The sequence below is a fragment of the Oncorhynchus gorbuscha genome, linkage group LG07 (assembly GCF_021184085.1).
Source record: "Oncorhynchus gorbuscha isolate QuinsamMale2020 ecotype Even-year linkage group LG07, OgorEven_v1.0, whole genome shotgun sequence".
NCBI classification, from domain to species: Eukaryota; Metazoa; Chordata; class Actinopteri; order Salmoniformes; family Salmonidae; genus Oncorhynchus; species Oncorhynchus gorbuscha.
In genome coordinates this window covers 33,326,530-33,353,199 of record NC_060179.1, presented here as the reverse complement: position 1 = coordinate 33,353,199, position 26,670 = coordinate 33,326,530, and the positions used below count along the sequence as shown (strand labels likewise).

Here is a 26,670-nt window from a genome sequence, read left to right as displayed (position 1 = left end):
AATGTTTTTATTTTTTATTACATGTGGGCTTTGTATCAAACAAACTGCTCTGTGTGACCCCCCACCAATGTGGCTGGTAAGAACAGACTTAATTTCCCACCCTGGCTACCTCACTTACCCCTAATCAGTCTGCAGTGTAGCCAGTTCTGTACAACTCTCTGTAACAGCTACATAAACACGACGGTCAGGCAGGCCAGCAAACAGCCCAGACGCTCTCATCCAGCCAGCAAGGTTGACCCAGATCGGCACACAATTAGTAGCATGTCCACAGGGGGGGTTAAGAACGTGAATCTAGTTGTGGGTATAATCGACAGTGAAAAGTTCGGAACTGCTCAAGGAATTAAAAAGCGCAGATCTCGCTCGAGGCTGCGTTGAATAACGTAATCTCAATTCCTGCATCAGTTCTGGTGATCAAAGCCGTATGGGTTATATCTACAGTATATCGATAGATTCCTATTGAATATTATCTACACAGGGATAAGGGGTTACATCACATCCAAAATTGAGCCAACTTGGATGAATTGTACATAATAAAAGTAGTCAGAGAGACAGAGCGTACCAAAGTATGGCTCCATCCTCAAATCACTCTCTTTCCACTCTATAGAATAAGGGCAATTGCCATTGGTGTCTCCGGGAGCTAGGCTCTCTCTGGGCATTCTCTGGCCTCAGTGAGAAGACTTACCGAAGAAATCGGCAAATGGATCTCGACCTCCGAAGAATTCCCTGAAGACATCCTCGGGGTTACGGAATGTGAACCCACCACTGAAGTGATCACCGTTGTGATAATGCCCTCCTGGAAGAAACAAGAGAATAAGAACAGAGTTACTGAGCGATGGAAACATATTCCTGGTCCTTCAGTACACGTGGCGATCTGAACATAGTTCAATTACTCGAGGGAACTATGAGGGTAGCATGGCACTAAGAGGCTTAGTTGACAGTTAATGGTTTTGAGTCCTCAGAAAAAAAATTATTGCCCGGTCAGGTTTATGGTAAACACACTGAAGTTGACCCCATAGAGCTGTACATTGGTAGAGGCATGCTAGCTAGCTTTGTGTGTCATTTCATAATACTGTATCATATAACATACATGTTTAACCTCTAGATTTCCTAGAGAGGCTCTACATATCAAACCATGAAGAGTAATGTATACCTCTGCCTCCGTTTCCAGCCAAGCCTTCTTTACCATACCGGTCATACTGGCTCTTCTTGTTTGCTAGGGATACGAAGAAAAGGAGGGATTAAAGAGATCTGAAACCGTCAGGCAATGGTCACTGTATGTGTCCCAAATGGCAACCTATTCCCTATGGGGCACACTACTTTTGACCAGAGCTCTATGGGCCATGGTCTGACCTCGGTCAAAAGTAGAACACTATGGAATAGGGTGCCATTTAGGGTACTTTGAACTTGACAAAGTGTCGTTTCTGTTCTCCATTTAAATGAGAGAGCGCTGTGACCTTTGGATAATAATAGCTTCCTGGATATGAAACAGATCCTGCCTCATTCTCATAACTTGATTCACGAGGTACATGTGAAATGGCCTTAGTGGCTCCTTATTACTACCTGCTTAGTTATAATGTATACACAAATCTATTGACTTGATGCTTGCTTCCAAATTACACTCAATGTTTTAGAGTTCACATTCAAAGAGTTAATAAAACATCAAGCGCAATCTCAGTCTTAAGACCCTTTCTTCTACCCAGTGAGAAAAATGCATCATTTCAATGGCAAAACTGGTTGAAATCATGCCTTTTCAACTGGTCTTAAAATACGGTCTCCTAAGTCTTAACATCCTTCCTCGAAGACCTCTCATAGTCTTCCACCTGTGCTCCGGTTTCACCGATAGGTTACAATTCTGTCTCGGAGGTGAATGCTGGGAAAAGGCCCAGTCAGAAACCTGAGAGTGTACGATGCAGACAAACCATTGGACAACTGGGCGAGAGCGTGACTGTTTATGCCTATTTTCATGAAAGCCATAAATGACCACCCCATAACTTGATAGGCGGAAAAAAAAGTGAAACGACAAAAAGAGCGACCACTTAAAAGGCTTATACGAGAACCAAAAGAGGAAAGTCGATGTTCAAGTGTGTATACTCCACAGCACAAACGGTCCTGACGTGTGCTTTGAAGGGAAACAATTACTGGCCTGTTGTTAGCTGCTGTTGCTGGGAGAGCAGGACATAACGGGGACAAATAAATCGAGACAGTACAGTTCTGTTGTGCTCGCAGGCCTACAACTGCGTCCCAAACGGCACCCTATTCCCCATGTAGTGCACTACTCTTGACCAGGGCTCGTGAAAAGTAGTGCACTGCATAGGGAATAGGGTGCCATTTAGGACACAGGTGACGTCTCAGCGCTGTCAAGTACATAGATAATTTTAGTCCTGTAACAGACAAAGGGTTATTTTCAATGTGGACAAAGACAATAGTTATGGTGTGTTCACCATCTGGCAGCAACACATGACAGGTCATATGTTTGGGTGGAAACAAAGAGGTGGAAACATCATAAAGACACCTAGGGTGATAGGCTAATGTACCTTTTTGGGGGATTTTAAGCAGTCATGTAATCTGTATAGCAGAGAGATATCACGAATCAAGAAGGCCTAGACCTCATGTGTGCATGCGATGTAGCTAGTCATCTGTCCACCACATCGTACAACTTTACAGGTTGCAATCGTATCATGTTACACATTTTAGCGTAACGGGTTCTTGTAACGTTTTGAAAATGGACACTGACCAGGTGAAAGCTATGATCCATTATTGATGTCACTTGTTAAATCCACTTAAAAATCAGAGTAGATGAAGGAGAGGTTAAAGAATGATTTTAAGCCTCAGACATAGATTGTTTTTTGTGTGCCATTTAGAGGGTAAATAAGCAAGAGAAAAGATTTAAGTGCCTTTGAACAGGGTATGGTAGTAGGTGCAACGGTTTGGTTCAAGAACTGCAAAGATGCAGTTTCACGCTTTTATATTATTATTTTTATTTATTTATTTTACAACCGGATGTGGTAAGGAGATCCGGGATTCGTGACATGTGCATTAGCGTTTGCATAATGAGGAGTCTTACTTAGGTGGAGGGGGGAATCTTACCGTCTGACAGGACCTCATAGGCTTCTGAAAGCTCTTTGAACTTCCTCTCTGCGTCTTCCTTGTTGTCTGGGTTCTTGTCTGGATGCCACTTTAGTGCTAGTTTTCTGTACCTAAAGTATGGCAGATTACATATTTTACTACACATAGAAATAGACTTGCATGCACAGACATGTAAAGTTCAAAGATACCGTCAGTTCTCATCTCAGGAGATTGGTAATCTCACCATTCATTTCATAACAAATACCAACTACTTATAACAGTCAATATGCCACATTGTTCCATGAGTAGTAATTCAATTGAGAGAGGCGTTCTTTTATCATTCGCTGATAGAATTGTGGGTTGACGACCGAGGGCTGACCAGTCTGTAGGCTACAGAGTGCAATTATCAATTTAACAGATCATTTCTCAAACTGTTTGCTGAATTGCAAACAGAGGATAACATTTTAAGAAAAGATTCAGTAGTCCAATTTCATCATTCAAATTACACAACCATCTGTGTCGTGACACTTAATTGGAAGACAAAAAAAAACAACCACAAGTGCAGGCAGAGCAGCAAGGTGTTTAAGGCTGCTAGCTCAATTCTCACCCACCCAGCAAAAAAATATATAAATATTTAAAAGGGAGGCAGTGTAAAGTCCATGACTCTGCAGTCCAGGACAGCGGCTTGTACTGATTCAGCAGTTCTCTCGGACTAAGCCAGGCCTGCGGCAGACAGTGGCTACGTCCCAAATGCATCCCTATATAAAATAAAGTTATATTTAAACCTTTATTTAACTAGGCAAGTCAGTTCAGAACAAATTCTTATTTACAATGACGGCCTACCAAAAGGCAAATGGCCTCCTGGAGGGGATGGGGCTGGGATGAAGAATGTAACATAAAATATAAAATAGGTCAAAACACACATCACAACAAGAGAGACACCACCAACACTACATACAGAGAGACCTAAGACAACATAGCATGGCAGCAACACAACATTGGTAGCAGCGCAAAAACATGGCACACACATTATTGGGCACAGACAACAGCACAAAGGGCAAGGTAGAGACGACAATGCATCACGCTAAGCAACCACAACTGTCAGTAAGAGTGTCCATGATTGAGTCTTTGAAGAGATGGATACAAAAACGATCCAGTTTAAGTGTTTGTTGCAGCTCGTTCCAGTCGCTAGCTGCAGCGAAGTGAAAAGAGGAGCGACCCAGGGATGTGTACGCTTTGGGGACCTTGAACAGAATGTGACGGGAGGAGCGGGTGCACCAAATTTGACCCACACTAAATAGAAACTAGGGTGCCGTTACAGACACGGGTACAGACACTATGGAGGATGGGCCTGACTCAGAACTCCTCCATAAGGCTGCATAGAGACCACAGAGTAGGGATGTATCCTTTTATGCCAATATATTCTGCTGAGAAGGAGCACATTAAGACCTAGGACTCCATGCAGACCTCGGGCCATAGGAGTCAAGCGTCTCTGTGGAGGAGTGCTGATCTAGGACGAGGTCTTCCCTGTCCATGTAATCTTATTAAAATGGTGATCTAAAGGGCTAAACTGATTTTAGAACAGCACTTATACACAGATGCTGGATTACATACGACCCCTGTAAAAAGGGTGTCCAAACTCGCATACAGGTGAAAGACCAAAACAAAAAAGGAAAACAACAAGAGCACTGGTGGGGTGCTTCAGGCCCGAGGTAAACCCCATCTTGGTCGTAAGGCAGCAGTCTCACCTGAAGGCAGGGCAGGCCAGCCTAATAGGAACGATTAGTCAGCTGCCGGGGCGGCAGATTGGCCTGTGGGCGGCATTTCCCGAGCTAAACTGACCAAGACTTGCAACAACACACATACCTTAAAGAATTCTGCCTCAAAACAATGTAAATTTCTCTCAGTCAGTGGCATATGGGTTACTTAGGTGAGCGCTGATGCCGCCCCATGATAAGCAGTAGGCCTATCCACTTTGTCAAAGGGCAGGGGAGCACATTATTATCCATATAACACTCAACGGTGTTGTTGGAGAGAGACGCACTGCTGAGTCTCTCAACAATGTTACGTAAAAAAAAAAGGACCATAAATCACGTAGCCTGTAGCCTACGGTACAAAAAAAGTGCAGTTTTCTGTAGCCTACAGACTGGAGATATATTTTTGACGATGTCATGAGACAGATACTTTGTACATCATGCATGTTTTCCGATCAAATAGCTAACCTAAAATGGTGTCCCAATCAAATAAAAATGTGCTATGATTTTTGTTAACATGTCATATTCACAACGCTAAAAACAGGAAAGGTCAAAGTTAAATGGACAATATCTGGAATGGAAAAACCAGGCTCCTCACAACTGCTGTCCAGGAATTTCAACCAATGATGTATATAAAGCCTGGATTGCCATCTATTGGCCATTGAGTCTTAGTAACCATCGGTCGGCCATATTGGTACTCCACAGTAAAGGGTATTGGAATGCTACAGTATTTCAATTAAAATGTTTCAAGACAAAAACACTAAGGAAAATGTTTATATATACTTATTTGTATGCTTAGCTAAAATAATAATTTAAAAGTAAGCCCTATGCATTAACAAGTGTCAAAAACTAACGTAGACATTAATAAATGCATTTGTAAAGCTTCCAAAATCTTTTATACAATGGCGGAGTACCAAGATGGCTGAGCGATGGCTTTAATACAGCGCCCCCTGCCAGTCATCCAGGGTTTATATACACTACATGAACAAAAGTATGTGGACAGTATGTGTTATAAAGTGGTTGAATACTTATTGACTGAAGACCTTTCAGCTTTTAATACATTTGTGAAAAATGCAAAAAACATAATTCCACTTTGACATAAAATTGAGATTTTACCCATTTTAAATTCAGGCTGAAACAACTAAATGTGGAAAAAGTAAAGGGGTGTGAATGCTTTCTATATACAGTACATGACCAAAAATGTGTGGACATGTGCTCATTCCAAAATCACAGGCATTAATAGAGAGTTGGACCCCCCTTTGCTGCTATAACACCCTCCACTCTTCTGGGAAAGCTTTCCACTAGATGTTGGAACATTGCTGCGGGGACTTGCCACGAGAGCATTAGTGAGATCTGGCACTGACGTTGGGCAATTAGACCTGGCTCGCAGTCGGTGTTCCAATTCATCCCAAAGGAGGTCAATGGGGTTGAGGTCAGGGCTCTGTGCAGGCCAGTCAAGTTCTTCCACACCGATCGACAAACCATTTCTGTACGGACCTCGCATTTTGCACGGGGCATTGTCATGCTGAAACAGGAACGGGCCTTCCCCAAAACTGTGGCCACAAAGTTGGAAGCACAGAATCGTCTAGAATGTCATTGCATGCTGTAGTGTTAAGATTTCCCTTCACTGGAAATAAGGGGCCTAGCCTGAACCATGAAAAACAGCCCCAGACTATTATTCCTCCTCCACCAAACTGTACAGTTGGGCACTATGCAGTCAGCCAGCTAGTGCTCTCCTGGCATCTGCCAAACCCAGATTTGTCCGTTGGATTGCCAGATGGTGATTCATCACGAGAGAGATGCGCTTCCACTGATTTTAGGTTGGTGTTTGGCTGCTGGGACATGGAAATCCATATCATGACACTCCCTGATGTTGCTTCCAGAGGCCGTTTGGAAGTGGGTAGTGAGCGTTGCAACAGAGGACGGGTGATTTCTACGCGGTATGCACTTCAGCACTCAGAGGTCCGGTTCTGTGAGTTTGTGTGGCCTACCACTTTGCAGCCGAGCCGTTTTTGCTCCAAGACCTTTCCACTTCACAATAACAGCACTAAGAGTTGACCGGGGTAGCTCTAGCTGGGCAGAAATTTGACTTACTGACTTGTTGGAAAGGTGGCATCCTATGATAGTGGCATGTTGAAAGTCACTGAGCTCTTCATCTTCAGTAAGGCCATTCTACTGGCAATGTTGGACTATGGAGATTGCATGGCTATGTGCTCAATTTTACACACCTGTCAGCAAAGGGTGTGGCTGAAATAGTCGAAACCACTCATTTGAAGGAGTGTCCACATACTTTTGAGTATATACTCGTGGGCTAAATTGGCATGATAATCAGTGGGCGGCAGAACAGCCAGGACCGGGCCTGCATGAGAGAATACAGGTACAAATACTTAAGTGCTTTTCCTGTGCATTTTTCAGAAGAGCTTATGTCTGCAAACTACTTCATCCTGTAACTAACTGTCACAGAGAGGTGTAAACAGGGGTTCTCTTGTTACTTTACTTGACCGACTTTGTCCTGCTGGCCTTAATGGGTCGATAGGACCATTAGCCGTAGCTATTTAGGAGGGATATCACACCTGGCACAAATTATTGTCTAGTTATTTTTTTCATGCCAAGGGATGCCCTATGCCTGCACCCAGAGGGGAGTAGTTCAAAGTGCAGGTACAAGGGGATTTTGTGAGCCTTGGAGGGCCCTGACCTTAAAGATCTCATCCAGGCCTGTCTGTTTGACTCCAAGTACATTGCTTGCTGTGGTGATAATCCTTCTCAGCATATTTCTCTGGCTGACAGTGGCATTGCCAAACCAACAAACAATACAATTTATTTGTATTTTTTAAATACTCAATAAAGGATGTGTAAAACAGAGTCAGTATAGTACAATTAACATTAACAAGCTACATGACCAAGGCGGCTAAGGCCCTAATTCCCACTACGAGATATCAAGGAGAGTCTGAGGAGCGGTATGGCGAAAGAGAATTTTACTTTACAATTCACATGACATTCTTGCCTGGCGGCTGGCAACGCGACATTCTTGGTCCGCAGCTCAAATTGACTGTAAATATCATAGTAGCCACTATCCAGTAAACAAACTATTCAACAATGACAGACTTTTCTTCTAAAACATTGAAACGATTGAATAATGCAACCAAACCATATTAAAACAAATCAAAATCATGTTCAGACAATTGCTACAGCATGTCTTCATCACATAACATTAGCCTATCCAAAATGAACGATTAACCCTCTCATACAAATATAAAAAGTACACCTTATATTTTAAAAAACAGGCTTCATTTTTTATCAATGTAACGCAAATCATTGCATGTGGTAAAAGCAAATTGCGACTGAAAAACGTGGATAAAAATCGGTGAATTCCTCACGACAAGCTGTTTTATATGGAAGCCCATACCCGCCACCAATTACTTTTTAAGTCTGATCAACTGTATCCTACCGTTAACAACCATAGCTGCAGGTAACCTAGAGAAGCCCATGCGCTCTTGTCCCATAGGGGCCAGGGGAAATGTAACACCATGTTTTTATAGCCTAAGCAATGGATCTTTAGCCTGAAATAGGCAAACGTTTTTGTGTTCGGAGAAAATGTGAATGTGGTTGATAATCACACGTCGTCGGGTGGCTAGGCTACCTCGGCCTTTTTAATCCAAAATGATTGACTGGGATTAATCATTCATGACAATAGTGATGACAGTGTATGAGTATAATTTTTAATTACTGATGCAAAGGCCTTACATGATGCAACCCTGCATATGGCGATCTCAACCCTGTTAGTTTTTGTTCAACTGCAGTTGTCTCTGTCTAAGGGGTATTCATCCTCCCTGGGATAGGAGTTATGTTTAAACAATATGACCTGATAATCTGGTCACCATCAGAGCCAATATATTTTTTTTTTTTTTTACAGCTGGTTTAATTACTACATTATAAGCTTACAACTAAGGTTCGGAGTTGGTTATATTAGCCTGCTACCAGATAAGGATTGGGGGATGGGCTCACATAGTTACGTGGCTCAGTGCAGCCGGCAGTTACAGCGTAACCGAAAGGTTGCTGGATCGAATCCCTGAGCTAACAAGGTAAAAATCTGTCGTTCTGCCCCTGAACAAAAGCAGTTAACCCACTGTTCCTAGGCAGTCATTGTAAATAAGAATTTGTTCTTAACGGGCTTGCCTAGTTAAATACAAGGTTAAATTTTAAAAATGCAAATGTAGCAGGCCGTTACTGCAATTTCAAGTTAAAACTTAATAAAAACATAATTCAAATATTAGGAAAATGTCTATTAAATTGTAGCCTTTTCAAAAACAATGCTCTGCCATTACCATATACACCGTGGGTGTGTTAGCTTAACGAGACAACTCCGTTTAAAATGCCCTGCTTCAAGGGGAACAACTGTCTGGCGAGTGTCATGAACTACCTCCGGAGGTAGAGGTCGAGATGTAGTATGCGCACAAATGTACATTTGAGTAATATGTGTAAATATGTGTATATTTTTACAGGAAGTCTATTAAGTGCGAAGAGGTTCCAAGATTGAGGTAAAGCAGTTCAAATTGGCAGGGTTAGAAGTGGTTAGCCCAGTGTATCAGAGAGATTGGGTTACACAATTGACCTAGTCAGCGTTGAAACTGAAAGTGAAAAAACAGTTCGCTTGTGTTTAAAAGATCACTTCTCGGGTAATTTAGTGACAGACGGTTATGTTACCATTGTATTCAACACTTAAACTGAAAAACGAAAAGAGGAAAAATACTCCCTTCACAGTGGAGTCGGCACTAACTTAAACCCTAAAAATATATTTTAAAAAGCATACCTTATATTCCCAAGCCTAGCAGCACAAAAGGGCAGATAATCATCTCACAATCATACCGCAGTTTTAAAAAGAGGGGTGCGCGAGTCCGTCATTCACAACACATTACTGGCAAAACGACACGCGTGACGGTTCACAAAAGACAATAGGAAACCTTGGTCACGGTGCGTGAGCGGGGCTGCTCAGTGTGTCTGCCGGTGTGTGAGCATGCAGGAAGGTTTGCGACAGCGTTATTCAGCCAGGTTACAGGAATAGCGGAGTGAGAAAAGTGGAAACTTTCTAAAGCATTAGCGGTTAGCGCTCTCTCAGTTTCTCCTCCGTTTCTATAGTCTACTACATCCTAAAGAGAGTGTCCCACACTAGTAAAGTCGACATGCGTGTAAAAAAAGAGGCCGAACACTGGGTACTCACGCTTTTTTAATGTCCTCGGCCGAAGCGTTTCTCTGGACACCTAAGATCTGGTAGTATTCGGTCATGGCTGTTTTTCTCTGGTTCCTTCTTCTAAACAGCCGTCGCTCTGCAGAGGGAGCAAAGCGCCGTTTTAAAAAAAAAAAACAAACACAATGTGGAGGAACTCAATGAGGGGAAAAGCACAACAAAGTGGGGCCGTGACAGAGGCAGCCATGTGTGACAGCTAAGAAACCTCCCTCCCTCCCTCCAGGCCCAGTGGGGTGAGGATAGAAGGGGGGAGGGGCAGGGTTTCACAGGGTGGCACAACTAAACAATGTAATCAACTGCCCTTAAAAATAGAGCCCTCTTGAGAGCGAGCGCAAAAGAGAGAAAGAGAGAGCGCAAGAGAAAGATGAAAGAAAGGAGGGCGAGCTGGGGACAAGACTTAAGCTAACATTAGCTCTAACGTTACATACTGATGGGGTAGAGTGGATACCCTGACCTGCCAATATAAGTAAGAGTGAAAGTGTGATTTACGATTGCATATGGACGAATGAAGATCTGAAGCCACAGCCAAAACGCCCAAGTGACCCCCTTTCCATAAGCATTTCTTTACTGATATCATAGGCGGCCTGGAGGACCAGGCGAAACGTGCCCAGATATACAGTACTTCCATCCCATACAACTCTTCCATTTCCTCGCTACTTAATGTGGCCAATGAGAGGCAGCTTTGAAAAGAATAAACTCCAAAGTGGATCTCTATGGGACGTCGTCTTCCCCTGTCAATTTACAGCCCCAGTAGTCATCTGCATGATCCACCAGACAGTGTTAACACTCCCGTACCACACGTTCAACCCCCACTGACACCCCAGTCACACTGTACACCCTTTATTCATTTCACATATTAACGGTCCAATTACAACTCAATTAACATACAGTATATATCACTAAAATCCTCTTTAAAAACAGGTTGATTTCATGCAAAAGTGTGTGTGTGTGTGTCTGACCACTTTCCAAACATGTGACAGTTAACAGTAGGGACAGATCAAAATTTACTGGGGAGAGGGGGGGGGGTTCCAAAATAGGGGAAGTCCATCCTTTTTTGTGTGTTGGCTTTTTGTGTGGTTATTTTTAAAAAATTAGGCACATGGGAGGGTAGTGCATTTCCCCTAATGGTTTACATTCTCCTTCTGTAGCTCAGTTGGTAGAGCATGGTGCTTGTAATGCCAGGGTAGTGGGTTCGATCCCCGGGACCACCCATACGTAGAATGTATGTACACATGACTGTAAGTCGCTTTGGATAAAAGAGTCTGCTAAATGGCATATATTATTATTATTATATATTATTATTATTATTATTATTATTATTTTGGAGATTTTACTATAGAATTTCTTCCATACTAGCCAGATTTCCTCATGTGCTTGCATGTACGTCCCCATATGTTTTGGCACTTCCCCTTATGTTTTTCTGTGTGCTAACTTTTACTATACCACAGGTCAGTATAATCTACCAGTGTAAAAGTATATTCAGCAAAGGTGGATCGTTTGTCCAGATCTGCAATAGGCTAACTAGCATAATACCACATATAAAACGCATTCAAAGCTGCATCCATTTTTAATATGAATCCACTACAATAAATAGGAATAGCTGATAGGCAGCAGAGAGGCCAGGTCCCTCATTGCGCATGAAATAATAGTGAAGACAAGAGACACGCAGCTCAAAAAGCTACCCTATTGATCTTTAGGGACAATACAAATGATCCTACCTATACTAGCCTACAACACAATGAATAATTGCATTATTGTTTTCAAGTGAGTACAAAAATTCTACTCCCAGCTGCAGTGAAAATGTCATTTTCAATAGCGCCGCAAAATTCCTGTGATTTTAATATTTCATTTGGGTCGGTTGTGGGTCTAGTCGACAGTTTATAAGGTCTAGAAAAACACCTTAGCAGGCCAGACTGGCTGTATTTAAAAAAAACTTTTGATACAGAGACTTGCTGTCTGTTGCAGATCATTATTCTCCCAAGGCGTCCTATAAAAATAATAATAATGAGGATGTGGTCACATATGCTCCAGGCAGGCCCAGTTCATCAGGAAAGCTTAACTTGCGCTCTGCCTCCTCTCCAATCCGAGCGGCTATTCCTCACGCACCCGAAAGAGTCAATGTAGCCTTCATATTTAGAAATTCACTTTTAACATGCAAACTGAAACAATTTCAAAGATTTTACTGAGTTACAGTTCATAAAAAGGAAAGAAATCAGTCAATTAAAATAAATTCATTAGACTAATCTGTGGATTTCACATCCCTGGGAATACAGATATGAATCTGTGACCAACAGATTTTGTTTTTTACATTTTAAGTAGGGATGTGGATCAGAAAATCAGTCAGTATCTGGTGTGACCACGATTTGCCTCAAGCAGCACGACACATCTTCACATAGGATTTGATCAGGCGGTACAGTTGAAACTGGGATTCGTCCATGAAGAACATACTTCTCCAGCAACATCAGTGGTCATCAAAAGGTGAGCATTTGCCCACTGAATTCGGTTACGACGCTAAACTGCAGTGAGGTCATGACCCTGGTGAGGACAACGAGCACACAGATGAGCTTCCCTGAGACGGTTTCTAATGAAGGCGAAGAAGCTGGATGTAGAGGTCCTTGGCTGGCACGGTTACACGTGGTCTGCGGTTGAGGCCAGTTGTACGTACTGCAAAATTTTCCAAAATGATGTTAGTGGCGGCTTATGGTAGAGAAATTAACATTAAATAATCTGGTAACAGCTCTGGTAGACATTCTTGCAGTCAGCATGCCAATTGCACACTCCCTCAATTTGATATCTGTGGCATTGTGTTGTGACAAAACGGCATATTTTAGAGTGCCGTTTTGTTGTCCCCAGCCCAAGATGCACCTGTGTAATGATCATGCTGCTTAAATCAGCTTCTTGATATGCCACACCTGTGAGGTGGATGGATTATCTTGGCAATGGAGAAATGCTCACTAACAGGGATGTATACAAATCTGTGCACAACATTGAGAGAAATAAGCTTTGTGCGAATGGAACATTTCTGGGATATTTTATTTCAGCTCATGAAACATAGGACCAACACTTTACATGTTGTATTTAGTATTTAGATTTTTTTTGGTGTAGCAGCAGATGAGATATTTCCTAGAATGTATAGAGCATACAAAGTATACCTAGTGGGTGTATATAGGGCACCTAGTGGGTGCTACAGGGGGTATAGGAAGGGAAACCTTTAGAGAGCAAGAGCTGTGTTTATCGAGTGTCTCAGCATTGCCTTCAGATCACAAAGATTAAGATGACCTACACAGGGAGGGGCCTGATTCTAGATCCGCACTCCTACTCCAAAATGCTCGATGCATACGGCCCCTGATCTAACAGGAGATCCTTCACACAACACCGGGAGAAAATCTGCATGATTTCCTTACTGTGGCCTCACACTGTTCAACACTTAATGAAACATCCATGACTAAGTAACAGTCATAACGCGACTAGGTCTCTGCCCGAGGCCTGGTATTCCCGGTTTATTTGGAAATCACATCAGATGTTTAAAAGAGTACAAATGGAGCATTGTGAAACAAAGAAAGTTGAGAGAGAGAGAGATCCAATACTCCAGTCATCAGAACAGGACATGCCCTATTGAGCAAGATTACCAGGTAAAAAGTGCATAGCTCAAGGTGCATACCTACCGATAGTACATTGTATCTGCTGAACGGCCACGTGGCTAACAGAGGCAACTTTTCAACGGTGGATCTTTTCTAAGGGTTTCTATTTCTATGTAGCCCAATGGAAGTCCCCGAGACAGCAGATCTCAAATTGTAGACAGACAGAGCAGTGAGGACAGAACTGAAGTAAAGCGCTATGCTCTCGAGTGTATGTCCTAAATGGCATCCTATTCCCTATATAGTGCACTACTTTTAACCATGGGCTCTGGTCAAACGTAGTGCACTATATAGGGAATAGGATGCCATTTAGGACTTAGCCGTGAGTACCTTACTGTAGCAGTTAGTCGGTTGTCGCATATCAAAAATAAATAATTACTACACTGTAGTCACGGTCATACGATCCATACTAAACCATAAAATGTTGTATTCCAAAAGCTATGAACCTGCCAAGTGTTAAATCCTGGCTGAAAGAGAGTGAGAAACACACGCTGCATGTACACAGGCAGCCAGTTTATTATATTATTGTCACTAATCGGTCTTTTGACTTCAGATCAGATCAGCTCTGAAAAAGATCTGATGTAAAAAGATCTAATGCGATTTGTCAAAAGACCAAATAGTGGTAAACATTAAAATTGGCCTGGCTGTGTAAACGCAGGCAGAGAGACAGATCTGTTTACATATTAATTGACAGTGGGAGAATCTCTGCTGTTTACAATGGCCTTCAAATGACCTTAAAAAACCCACAAAACTTCACTTGTCTTACACTAACTGACATAGCTTACAGTAGATACACAAACCAGGTAAACAAACACCATTACTCCACAGCAAACTACTTATGGGTCAAATCAGCCTGGTCCTCAACTAAACCTGAAACCGTAGAGCAGCCCAAGTTCGTCAAAGATAGACGGAGAAAACACGACCAACGAAAGTCGTAGACATGTTCAAAGCTAATAGCCATGTCTACTATTTCAAACAATACTTACCAAAGATAGAAATACGGCATAAACATATGACCCCAAGCCCAGGTTTAAAACAAACTGATACATGAAGGATATTTGTCAAGTAATATGTTCTTAACCACAAACAAACTAGTAAACAATGAAATCAACTTTGTAGAGCAATCAGTTACCAGTTCCACTGGGAGTCCAGTTGTATCCTGTTTGTTTGTTTGCTATTAATAACCTCTGTGCCCTTTTCTGCTCTGTTAGTGTATGTGAGCGTGTGTGTTTTTTGGGGGAGGGGCAGATGATGCCTCATGCACCTCCTGGTTGGCACAGTGATGGTAAACCTCTAGCAGGCCTGGTCAGTGTTGCTGTCCCAGAGCAGGGGATACACTCCTCTCTTCATCCTACACTCTTTCCCTCTCGTTTATCATTTTCCTTCGCTTGCTCGGTCCTCCCCCCCCCCCCCCTCGCACCCTTCCAATAGAACTAGATCATGAATAGGAGTCATGCTCAATAGACATACAGATGAGCACAGGACCTATATTCATAAAATGTTTCAGAATTTAACTGCTGATCTAGGATTAATCTTGGCATTTAGACCATTGTGAATAAGATCTCATGGACAGGAGAACTGATTCTAGATCAGCACTCCTACTCTGATATTGCCCTGGCCACTGACCCATCTCATGACTCTCTCAACAATCGCAATGTCTTGACTCAAGGCACATGTACTGAAAGTCTCCCTCACGTCCATTCTAGCTAATGGATTAGAATACTGTCAGTGTTTGACAGCTACCTGTGCCCGTCTGAGCTCTGAATGTGGGTCAATCAATCCCAATGCCTCAGTGCATCAGATCCCTACTCAATGCAATGATCGATGCCATTCGTTCGACAGTATTGAATTGTTACAGTGGCCAGGCATAGAGCTAGACTGCTGACTAATGGACAGGAAATGAAAGTCATCATGACCAATTAGTTTGGCATTGTTAGAGGGCAAAACAAATGTGCCATGTTATTAGATGAATGGCCAAACAGTTGAGTTATAATAATGTCACAAATTCATAAAGTGATGCCCTAGACATTACCTTCGTCAAATGCAACAATCCTACAATAAAGACAGAATCAGCAGTAGGGGGAAATGGCGCCACAGGCCGCCCCACCACTGCTATTATTTTTGTTGCCAAGCTGAGGATCATCGCGCAGAATCTTAAAAATTGACGATGTCCAAGTGGTCCTTGGTTGCAGAGTTTAGGTTTAATGCATCAGTCTGTGGTACCGTCTATTCACAATATCAATTATCCCAGCTATACAGAGTGGTGTTGAGGCTATACAGTATTTGTTTATAATTACATTGTTTACAGACAACGGGGATGAAGAAAGCTTGTACTTTGGGTGCTGTTGGGGTAGGACAGTTGAAAAAATCTCATGAGGCATTAATGACTGACATTCTTCAAGAATAATGAGATACAGTCAAAAGTTGGGACACCTACTCATTCAAGGGTTTCTTTATTTTTACCATTTTCTACATTGTAGAATAATAGTAAAGACAAATCAATGAAATAACACATGGAATTATGTAGTAAGCAAAAAAATCTAAATATATTTTAGATTCTTCAAAGTAGCCACCCTTTGCCTTGATGACAGCTTTGCACACTCTTGGAATTCTCAACCAGCTTCACCTGGAATGCTTTTCCAACAGTCTTGAAGGAGTTCCCACATATGCTGAGCACTTGTTGGCTGCTTTTCCTTCACTCTGTGGTCCAATTTATCCCAAACCACCTCAATTGGGTTGAGGTCAGGTAATTGTTGAGGCCAGGTCATTGATGGAGTGCTGCATCACTCTCCTTGTTCAAATATCCCGTACACAGCATGGAGGTTTGATGGGTAATTTTCCTGTTCAAAAACAAAATGATAGTCCCACTAAGCGCAAACCAGATGGGATGGTGTATCGCTGCAGAATGCTGTGGATAGTCATGCTAGTTAAGTGTGCCTTGAATTTTAAATCAAATCACTGACAGTCACCAGCAAAGCACCCCCACAGCATCACACCTCCTCCTCCATGCTTCCCAGTGGGAACCACACATGCGGAGATCATCCGTTCACCTACTCTGCATCTCACAAAGACCAAATATCTCAAATTTGGACTCATCAGACCAAAGGACGAATTTATACCAGTCTAATGTCAATTGCTCGTGTTTCTTGGCCCAAGCAAGTCTCTTCTTATTGGTGTCCTATAGTACTGTTTTTTTTCTGCAATAATTCAACCATGAAAACCTGATTCACGCAGTCTCCACTGAACAGCTGATGTTGAGATATGTCTTACTTGAACTCTGAAGCATTTATTTGGGCTGCAATTTCTGCGGCTGGTAACTCGAACTGATCCTCTGCAGCAGAGATAACTCTGGGTCTTCCTTTCCTATGGCGGTCCTCATGAGAGCCAGTTGCATCATAGAGCTTGATGTCTTTTGTGACTGCACTTGAAGAAACTTTCAAAGTTCTTGAAATGTTCCAGATTGACTTGGTCTTTTTCAAAATAGGGATATCTTCTGTATACCACCCCTACCATGTCACAACAACTGATTGGCTCAAACGCATTAAAAGGAAAGAAATTCCACAAATGAACTTAAGGCACACCTGTTAATTGAAATGCATTCCAGGTGACTATCTCATGAAATTGGTGTGCAAAGCTGTCATCAAAGCAAACGGTGGCTACTTCGAAGAATCTCTAATATAAAATGCATTTTGATTTGTTTAACACTTTTTTGGTTACTACATGATTCCATGTGTTATTTCATAGTTGATGTCTTCACTATTATTCTACCATGTAGAAAACAATAAAGAAACCCTTGAATGAGAAGGTGTTTCCAAACTTTTGACTGTATGCAAATAAAAAGGTATACATTGTTCTCAGTATTTTGTCAATTCTCCCGCGACACCATTTTCACGTCAGGTGACCCCACATGGGGTCACAACCCTTAGTTTGGGAACAGCTGATGTAGAGTAAGGAATTGTTGGCAGAATAGATAGATGCAGTTCAATGCATGATTAATATAATTCACCATCACATGTCTTGGTAGTCCAAGAAATATTGCTATAATGTTGTAAATTCACAGCTGACCTGGAACATTGCTTGGTTCCTCCACCCATTCAGGATGCACGGTTTCAGTTTGTATTTATGTAGCAAGCTAAATACACGGATCCTAACGTTAGCTAGCTATTAGCTAGCTGCTGGGAGGATGTCATTGGACGAGTGGCCGACTTTGTCCCGCCATACCGTTTTTTTTTTTGTGTGACTAGTTAGATAAGGTATGCAGGTGTCATTTGGTGACCACGCAAGAAATGTTAATCTCTTTGCTAGCTAGCTATGCTGAACCACTGTTACAGTTAGCATATCTCTTAGTTTTGATTCAGAGAGTTTGGGTTAAATGCGGAAGACAGATTTCAGTTGTGCAACTGACCAGGTATCCCCTTTACCTAGTTGTCGGTCAAATGCATTTGGCGTCGATCAAATGGGCGGGCAGGCAGGCAAGTTCCCATTCAGTTGTCAAAACAGGAATTGGGACAATAATGCATTGGCAGGCACAGCCTGGTCTCAGACTAGACGTAACATAGAAATCCGGGACACCCAAATATGTTACGTTTGGTATGGTTACATAAGACAGATGGTTATGTCGTGGAAATTCAACACAGGGACACTCGAAGTTAATATTGAAATGAATCATTCCTTATTAACAGCAAGCTGGAGAGGTCACAGTCAAACTTAGTTGCATAAAGTACCGGTCTGAAGTGAGCTCCCTCGGGTTAGTCCAGTTAGATCTCCTATATACTGCTTACACAGACAAGTCATATTTGCATTATTTTTCTTATTCATTATTCACAATTAATAGATCACTAACGTTTGGTTCATGCATGTGACCGACCAATACCTCACGAGGCTTCTTCTCTCCGAGCAGAGACCTTGAAACTGAGATCTCGCCTTCCGTTCTCTAAACAATGTTCTGGGTGAACTGCCAAATTGCAGATACTGATAGTGAGGATTCCTCCCAGGCACATTGTCACTTGCATGAACATAGAAAGTGGTTGTTAATTTATTTATTTATTTATTGGGGACAATGCAACATCAATAATGCAACATCAATGTACAGTCCAGTTTTTCACAATTCCTGACATTAAATTCTAGTAAAAATTTGCTATCTTAGGATCACCATTTTATTTTAAGAATGTGAAATGTCATGATAATAGGAGAGAGAATTATACATTTCAGCTTTATCACAGCTACATCACATTCCCAGTGGGTCAGAAGTTTACATGCTACCAAATACTAATTGAGTGTATTGCCTTTAAATTGCTTAACTTTGGTCAAACGTTTTGGGTAGCCTTCCACAATCAAGTTGGGTGAATTTTGGCCCATTCCTCCGGACAGGGCTGGTGTTATGGAGGTTAGGTTTGTAGGCCTCCTTGCTTGCACATGCTTTTTCAGTTCTGCCCAAAAATGTTCTATGGGATTGAGTTCAGGGCTTTGTGATGGCCACTCCAATACCTTGACTTTGTTGTCCTTAAGTCATTTTGCCACAACTTTGGAAGTATGCTTGGGATAATTGTCCATTTGGAAGACCCATTTGCGATCAAGCTTTAACTTTCTGACTGATGTCTTCAGATATTGCTTCAATATATCCACATAATTTTCCTACCTCATGATGCTATCTATTTTGTGAAGTGCATCAGTCCCACCTACAGCAAAGCACCCCCACAACATGATGCTGCCATCCCCGTGCTTCATGGTTGAGATGGTGTTCTTTGACTTGCAAGCCTCCCCCTTTTTCCTCCAAACATAGTTATGGTCATTATGGCCAAACAGTTCTAATTTTGTTTCATCAGACCAGAGGACATTTCTCCTAAAACTAGAATCTTTGTCCCCATGTGCAGTTGCAAACCGTAGTCATGCTTTTTAATGGCAGTTTTAGAGCAGTGGCTTCCTCCTTGCCGAGTGGCCTTTCAGTTATGTCAATATAGGACTCGTTTTACTGTGGATATAGATACTTTTGTACCCATTTCCTCCAGCATCTTCACAAGGTCCTTTGCTGTTGTTCTGGGATTGATTTGCACTTTTCGCACCAAAGTACGTTCACCTCTAGGAGACCGAACACATCTCCTTCCTGAGCGGTATGACGGTTGCGTGGTCCCATGGTGTTTATACTTGTGTACTATTGTTTGTACAGATGAACATGGTACCTTCAGGCATTTGGAAATTGCTCACAAGGATGAACCAGACTTGTGGAGGTCTACATTTTTTTCTGAAGTCTTGGCTGATTTATTTTGATTTTCCCATGATGTCAAGCAAAGAAGCACCAAGTTTGAAATATATCCACAGGTACACCTCCAATTGACTCAAATGATGTCAATTAGCCTATCAGAAGCTTCTAAAGCCATGACATAATTGTCTGGAATTTTCCAAGCTGTTTAAAGGCACAGTCAACTTAGTGTATGTAAACTTCTGACCCACTGGAATTGTGATAGTGAATAATAAGTGAAATAATCTGTAAACAACTGTTGGAAAAATTACTTGTGTCATGCACAAAGTAGATGTCCTAACCGACTTGAAAAAAACTATAGTTTGTTAAACAGAAATTTGTGGAGTGGTTCAAAAATGAGTTAATGACTCCAACCTATGTAAACTTCAACTGTAAAATTTCCCGCATTTAGCCAAAAGCTAAAATGCACCTGTAGCCCCTGGGCAGGTAAGGGCATTTACACAGCCACTATTCAAATACTCATTAAAACAATACAAATACATTACATCCAATAATATTTAATTCTAACAACACAATCATTATCTGAGGAAAATATAGGTGGCAGAAGAACAAGTGCCGGGAGGGAGGGTGTGGTCAACCGTGTCCATAATGGATATAGGCTTGTTTAAAATAGTTCATTTGTGGTATCAGGTTGATTGTGGAGGTCTGCACACTTCAAAATGTATAGTAATTTAGACAAAAAATGCATTGAGATACCGATCAGTCATCAACATGCCACTCGTGACAAAAGCTACGGCTGAAATGTCATTGCTAGAATCCATAAATGAAATTGTGTAATGAAACATGTGTAACTGTTTGAAGCAAAGGTCTTAAGCCATGGTTTTACAAATTGGATTGTACAACCCAGGATGAAGGGTTTGAAAGAGTGTGTTTTTATGCATGGATTGTTTAATACTTTGATAGATTAAGTAATAACCAAATTAATAAAATGTCATGATAATTATCAGAGTGGGTGATAAGAGGGAATGTGATGGAAAATGTTGGTGCTTTTCTAATAACCAATGTCTGTGTTCATGCAAGTGACTGATTGAATGTGCCTGGGAGGAATCCTCACTATAAGCAATTTCACCAAGAATATTGTTTTGAGAACCAAAAGGCATCTCATTTTCAAGGTCCCAGCTTTGGAGCGAAGAAGCCTCGTGGAGGTATTGGTCAGTCACATGCAGGAACTAAAGTTAATGATGTATTAATGATGCATAATTAAATCATGTAAATCATGCAAATATAACTTGTCTGTGTAAGCAGTATATAAGAGAACTAACGGGACTGCCCCGGGGGAGCTCCTGACCGACGTATGTACATGGTGCATTGAGTTGGCTGGAACCTCTCCAGCGAACTGATATTAAAGGACGATTCATTTAATATTGACCTCAGGTGTCCCTGGTGTTGAATTTCCACAACAAATTTTCCATCATAGTTACTTAAGGCCTAAGGGTGGTTGGTAACATATTGTATATTTGCAAATTCGTAACATATTGTACATTTTTCAAATTTTTAACAAATACAAATTATAATTGTTAACATATATGAAATGACTGATGTATTAATTTGTTGATGTCCATACCATACGAAACGTAACATATCATACTAAATGGAGTATGATTTACGTACAGAATAATACAAAATGCTCCAAGACCAGGTTGGCAGGCAAACTGCAGAAGGGGCGAACAGGCTACTATTCCCCATCGTTTAACAGTTCAATTTTGATAGCGAACTACAAGCTGAAAAAGTATATGAACAGATTTTAACAAGACTTCATGTTGCTAACCCGCTGTATATTCCACTTTAAAGGCACATGCAAATGGTGCAGGAAATGTACTCTTGCATTCTCATTTCAGCTGGTTGCTAGGGTAACTGAGTTGTGTGATTTACAGGTGAGTTACAGAGGTTAGGTTGAGGGGGGTTATTAGTGTGAACAGACGCAGATAAGGTACCTAGCCCCAGAAGCTACCCGGTTAGAATTGGAGAGAGACGCACACTGAAGACATTTGTTCTCAGTGTGTAAGCCAAGCAGACAAAGTTCACACAAAACACATTGAGTTTGTTAGGCTATAGTCTATAAACATTCAAATGTTAGGTTACATCTGTCGGTAGGCTGAGCGATATGGATTATGAGAAACATTTCTACTGGTAGACTGTTTTTTCTGGGGTTTTTTGAGTCACTCTTTTCTGGCGAATCACAATTTTGCAGGGGTGCACCTGGTGGTGGGCCGACTTGGCCCAATCTTGTGAGATTTGAGCCTGGGTTGCCGAGACTAAAACAAACATTTTCAGTTTGTTAAGCATTATACTGTAGTGCTGTGCCAAAATACATTACAAGGTGGAAGCTTCTGAATACAATATTTGATGAAAGCAATTAAAAGATCTTTCATGGGGATTCATGAAAACTAGAAAAACACGTGAGCTCACAAGGGTGCCAAGATGTTAAATCTTCCCAGAAAGTTTGATTAAATTGCCAAATCCAACTGTGGTAAAATCAGACAAAACAATTTTTGTTTGAGTTTGGAAATATACCCATGGGGCCAGCATAATATCTCATGTCTAACGATGGTATGCACCTCACAACTTTTCCAGGCAGTTTATAACTATTGCACACTTATAAATCTATTTGACTGGATCAACTACAGACTACTATCTAGAGTCCATAGTATTAACGCCCCCATATTGTAGAACTGACGTAGAACGCATTTGACAAAACTGTTGTGATCGAACAGAGCATTTGTCTGAACAAAAATGTTTACACAGCTCTTGTGGAGACAATATTTTGGTGCAGACAAACTCTGTTGCGTCACAAGAATAGCAGTTGTATCATAGCCGTTGTTTCAAATGTGTTACGCAACCCGAGTGTGTATGGGCCAGTATGAAGAAGTCAAACCTCATCAATAATGCCTGTGTAACGGAAAGATAGAGTAGTCTACTTCTACTGACTAACAGAGGTTCCTATCGCCCAGGGCAGGTTCTAAAATATGATGACTCACTTCTTTGCCAACTAGTGAAAAAGTTACAGCCAGGGATAAGGGGGGGGGGAATGAGAGCCACTAGAATTAGGGAGAAGTACTATCATTAACTCTTCCTAAGAACTCTTTGCCTACCTTTGTGTAAAACGCACGGGGAAAAGGCTAGCAAACTTGTTTTAGATTCACATTTGTCTGATGGTAAGAATCGGGTCAAGTTGTTATGGGGATGCATAGAACTACAAACAGGATCAGACATTCAAGTTAATTCATGCATAACTTCTGTATGTAGGCTACACGAAATGTAACTCGTTTTCATAACTGGCATCTAGTGAGAACGTGGTTTCTGTGACATAGGGAACAACACAATGTGCATTCAATCCCCAGATTAGTGGCACCATGCTGTAAAGTCATTGTGAGCCCACTGGAATTCAGGCATCTTAATGGACTCCTGTCCTCTGCTAGACAGAGTTGGCCCTATCTTCTGGCAGTTGAGGTGGTAATTCAATGACATAAGTAATAGTTACTGTGCTCTCTTTATGCCTCATTACTTACAGTAAAATACTCTGTGCTTAATTGTTCTGTAATAGTAGATGATAGTTGACTGGATATAGTTTACATAATTTGAGTCAATTGGAGGTGTACCTGTGGATGTATTTCAAGGCCTACCTTCAAACTCAGTGTCTCTTAGCTGGACATCATGGGAAAATAAAAAGAAATCAGCCAAGAACCCAGAATTGTTTTGATGTAGACCATCACAAGTCTGGTTCATCCTTGGGAGCAATTTCCAAACGCCTGAAAGTACCACGTTAATCTGTACAATCAATAGTACGCAAGTATAAACACCATGGGACCACGCAGTCGTCCTACTGCTCAGGAAGGAGATGTGTTCTGTCTCCTAGAAATGAACGTGCTTTGGTGCGAAAAGTGCAAATCAATCCCAGAACAGCAAAGGACCGTGTGAAGATGCTGGAGGAAACAGGTACAAACATATTTATATCCACAGTAAAACAAGTCCTATATTGACGTAACCTGAAAGGCCGTTTAGCGAGGAAGAAGCCACTGCTCCAAAACCGCCATAAAGCCAGACTACGGTTTTCAACTACACATGGGGGGGGACAATATCATACTTTTTGGAGAAATGTCCTCTGGTCTGATGAAACAAAAATAGATACGTTTGGCCATAATGACCGTCGTTATATTTGGAGGAAAAAGGGGAAGGCTTGCAGGCCGAAGAACGCCATCCCAACCTAAGACAGGGCATTTTTACTATGATTAAATGTCAGTAATTGTGAAAAACTGAGTTTAAATGTTTTTGGCTAAGGTGTCTGTAACCTTCCAACTTCAACTGTAAATATTGAAGATAGTGTTTTTGTCATTCTAGATTTGATAATAAGTAAACTATCTCCTTGAAATGTTATAGCAAAGGTGTGTCATTAGCATATTGTATACTACTGATGCCAATGCTGCACTGACAAAAACAAATACCATAGGAACTGTCTGGTTGAAAACATTGAACTAAGTTAGGGAAACATTGCCCTGTCCTTCAGCATAAATGCATGGTACCTATTAGCCCAAGATATACTCAAGATATACTCCCGAGATGGAGCCTACCATTACTCCAAGATCCTTGTGTGTTATTTTCAGAGGGAGACTGTCTCTGGGAGCTAAATACTCCATCTAAACGTGAATTGATTTCCCAATTGCGATACGGTTCTTAGAAACATGAAGCCCTTTACTTTCATATCACATTCAAATCATGTCGCAAATGCAAAATATACACTGTAGACTGTTTTAACCGGCTTGAGAGTGTTCAGTGACAACAGGTTTCTGGCGGCCTTTCTGTTGACATGCTAAATAGCTAACTAGCGCTGGTGGTTCCTCGGTCTTATTTCTGTTATGCTAAACACGCACTGTAACGTGGAGATATGGCCATATGGGAACACTAACCCTACAAAAGGTGTGTATCAATTTAACCTTTTATTCCTCACTGATATGAAAGATAAAGTCTTCATGCTTCCAAACCCATATTTATTTATTTATTTAAACTTTAACTATGCAAGTTAGTTAAGAACAAAAACTATTATTTGACAATGACACCTACCCCGGCCAAAACCTACCCTAACGACGCTGGGCCAATTGTGCGCCGATGAACTACGTGATGCTGTTATCAGGGCTCTTATCAAAACTTCCCCTTACTGACGACGCCTTCGTCCAATGACTCGTATGTGTAATGTAATGGCACAGATTCATTATCAAGTGCTAGGTACCTACCTATACATAGATCAAAAACAACAACTAATATGACATTAGTTATTGAAACAATATTCTATACCTATGATGACGTTCGTTTGAGCTGACTGAAGGGCTTAAAATACGCAGCTGCAACAGAATATAGTCAAGTGACAGCGGCTCCCAACTCCAGTCCTCGGGTACCCCAAGCACATATTTTTTGTGTGGCCCCGGACAAGGACACCTGAATGTACTTGTCATCAAGCCAATGACTTGTTGACTCAGGTGTTTTTGTCTGGGACAACAACAGAAATGTGTGCTGTTTGGGGTACTCGAGGACCGGAATTGGAAACACTGGTATACGTGGGCTCGGGACGCTGACAGGAACGAGACGCTACAGCGGATTTTAACACTGACACAATTACTGCGTTCACGGCAAATTGGAACTCGAAAAAAAACCACGAGATCCGACTGAGAATTGTTTTTTTAATGGTCATCCAACTCAGATTTCAAAGTCAGATCTCTAGTATCTTTCTAGAGCTCGACTTTCCCGACCTGAAGATCACAGAGGTCGTGAGTTGACCTCGCCCCCCCCCCCCGAGAACCCAAATTAACCATCACCAGCGACTACATTAACGTCCAAATATTTGAGACAAAATGCGCTCACCTTCCACCCCAGCTGAAGAGATTTGTCCGTGCCTTCGTTTACTGACCTATGTGAATTCCAATGAACTAGGTTTTGTTTTTAGCGATCCGTCTATAGTTGGAAACTGTGCGTCTCCGGATATTCTGCTCGTGCTTGTAGTACCTCATCAGTGTTTGAACAGAGCAACGCTTTCTCAGATGTCATATATACATGGATAGTCTCGTGACTGTAAAACACCCGTATGCCAATAGGAGCTGTGCAATTGATGCGCTCTGCGCACATGTGAACAACTGTCACTTCCTGCATTATATGGAGGGGGTTGGGAACCGTTGTGAATGGTGACGCTGGAATTTGTTAATGTTCTGGAAAATGCCAATTTGCTCGAAGGGTCATTGACATTACTCAACACCGGTTTGCGTTTCAAAGCTAGAAGTGTATGAAGGAATGCGAAAGTATTGGAAAGGTCCATTCTATCATGCAAATTCACGCCATCTGCTGAGCAAATGTAGCTGATGTAGTCTGCTGATTGTCTTATTATAATCTCATTCAATGGCATAGAATAAGTAATGGAATTTTCTAAACTACATGGGCAAGAATTGAAAAATACCTGTGCGATTTGGATAGATCTAAAGGTCATGCGTAGCCTAAACCTTATTTTGATCCAGTGAATAGGCAAATAACCCAATTGAAATTACAATTACAATACCCCTAATAGTACATCTAGAATGATTCAATTTAGTCTATTCCTGAATTTTTATGAAATTGACCCCAAAACGGAGCAGCCAAGCCTGCTTCGATTTCACCGATTGTTCAACTGTAATTGTACCAGCTCGAGATTACGATTACCCACGACACTGAAGCGGTCAAGGCCGTCTG

General features: G+C 41.6%; 1 protein-coding gene across 6 annotated transcripts in view; it reads right to left on the bottom strand.

Annotated features, from left to right (window-relative positions):
- The window catches only part of dnajb6b (DnaJ heat shock protein family (Hsp40) member B6b), a 44,844-nt gene extending 18,842 nt beyond the window's left edge, over positions 1-26,002 (bottom strand). The window contains exons 1-5 of one of the 6 annotated variants that reach the window (XM_046356245.1): positions 25,816-26,002; positions 10,039-10,144; positions 3,088-3,197; positions 1,151-1,213; positions 683-793 (exon numbers count right to left, since the gene is read on the bottom strand). In XM_046356245.1, the coding sequence (XP_046212201.1) occupies positions 683-793; positions 1,151-1,213; positions 3,088-3,197; positions 10,039-10,103 (349 nt within the window). In that variant the 5' untranslated portion in view covers positions 10,104-10,144; positions 25,816-26,002. Of the gene's footprint in view, positions 1-682; positions 794-1,150; positions 1,214-3,087; positions 3,198-10,038; positions 10,145-14,835; positions 14,888-25,815 lie in introns of those variants that run through there. The other 5 variants (XM_046356243.1, XM_046356244.1, XM_046356241.1 and 2 more) reach the window with 5 other exon arrangements.
- Between the last annotated feature and the right edge of the window lie 668 nt (positions 26,003-26,670).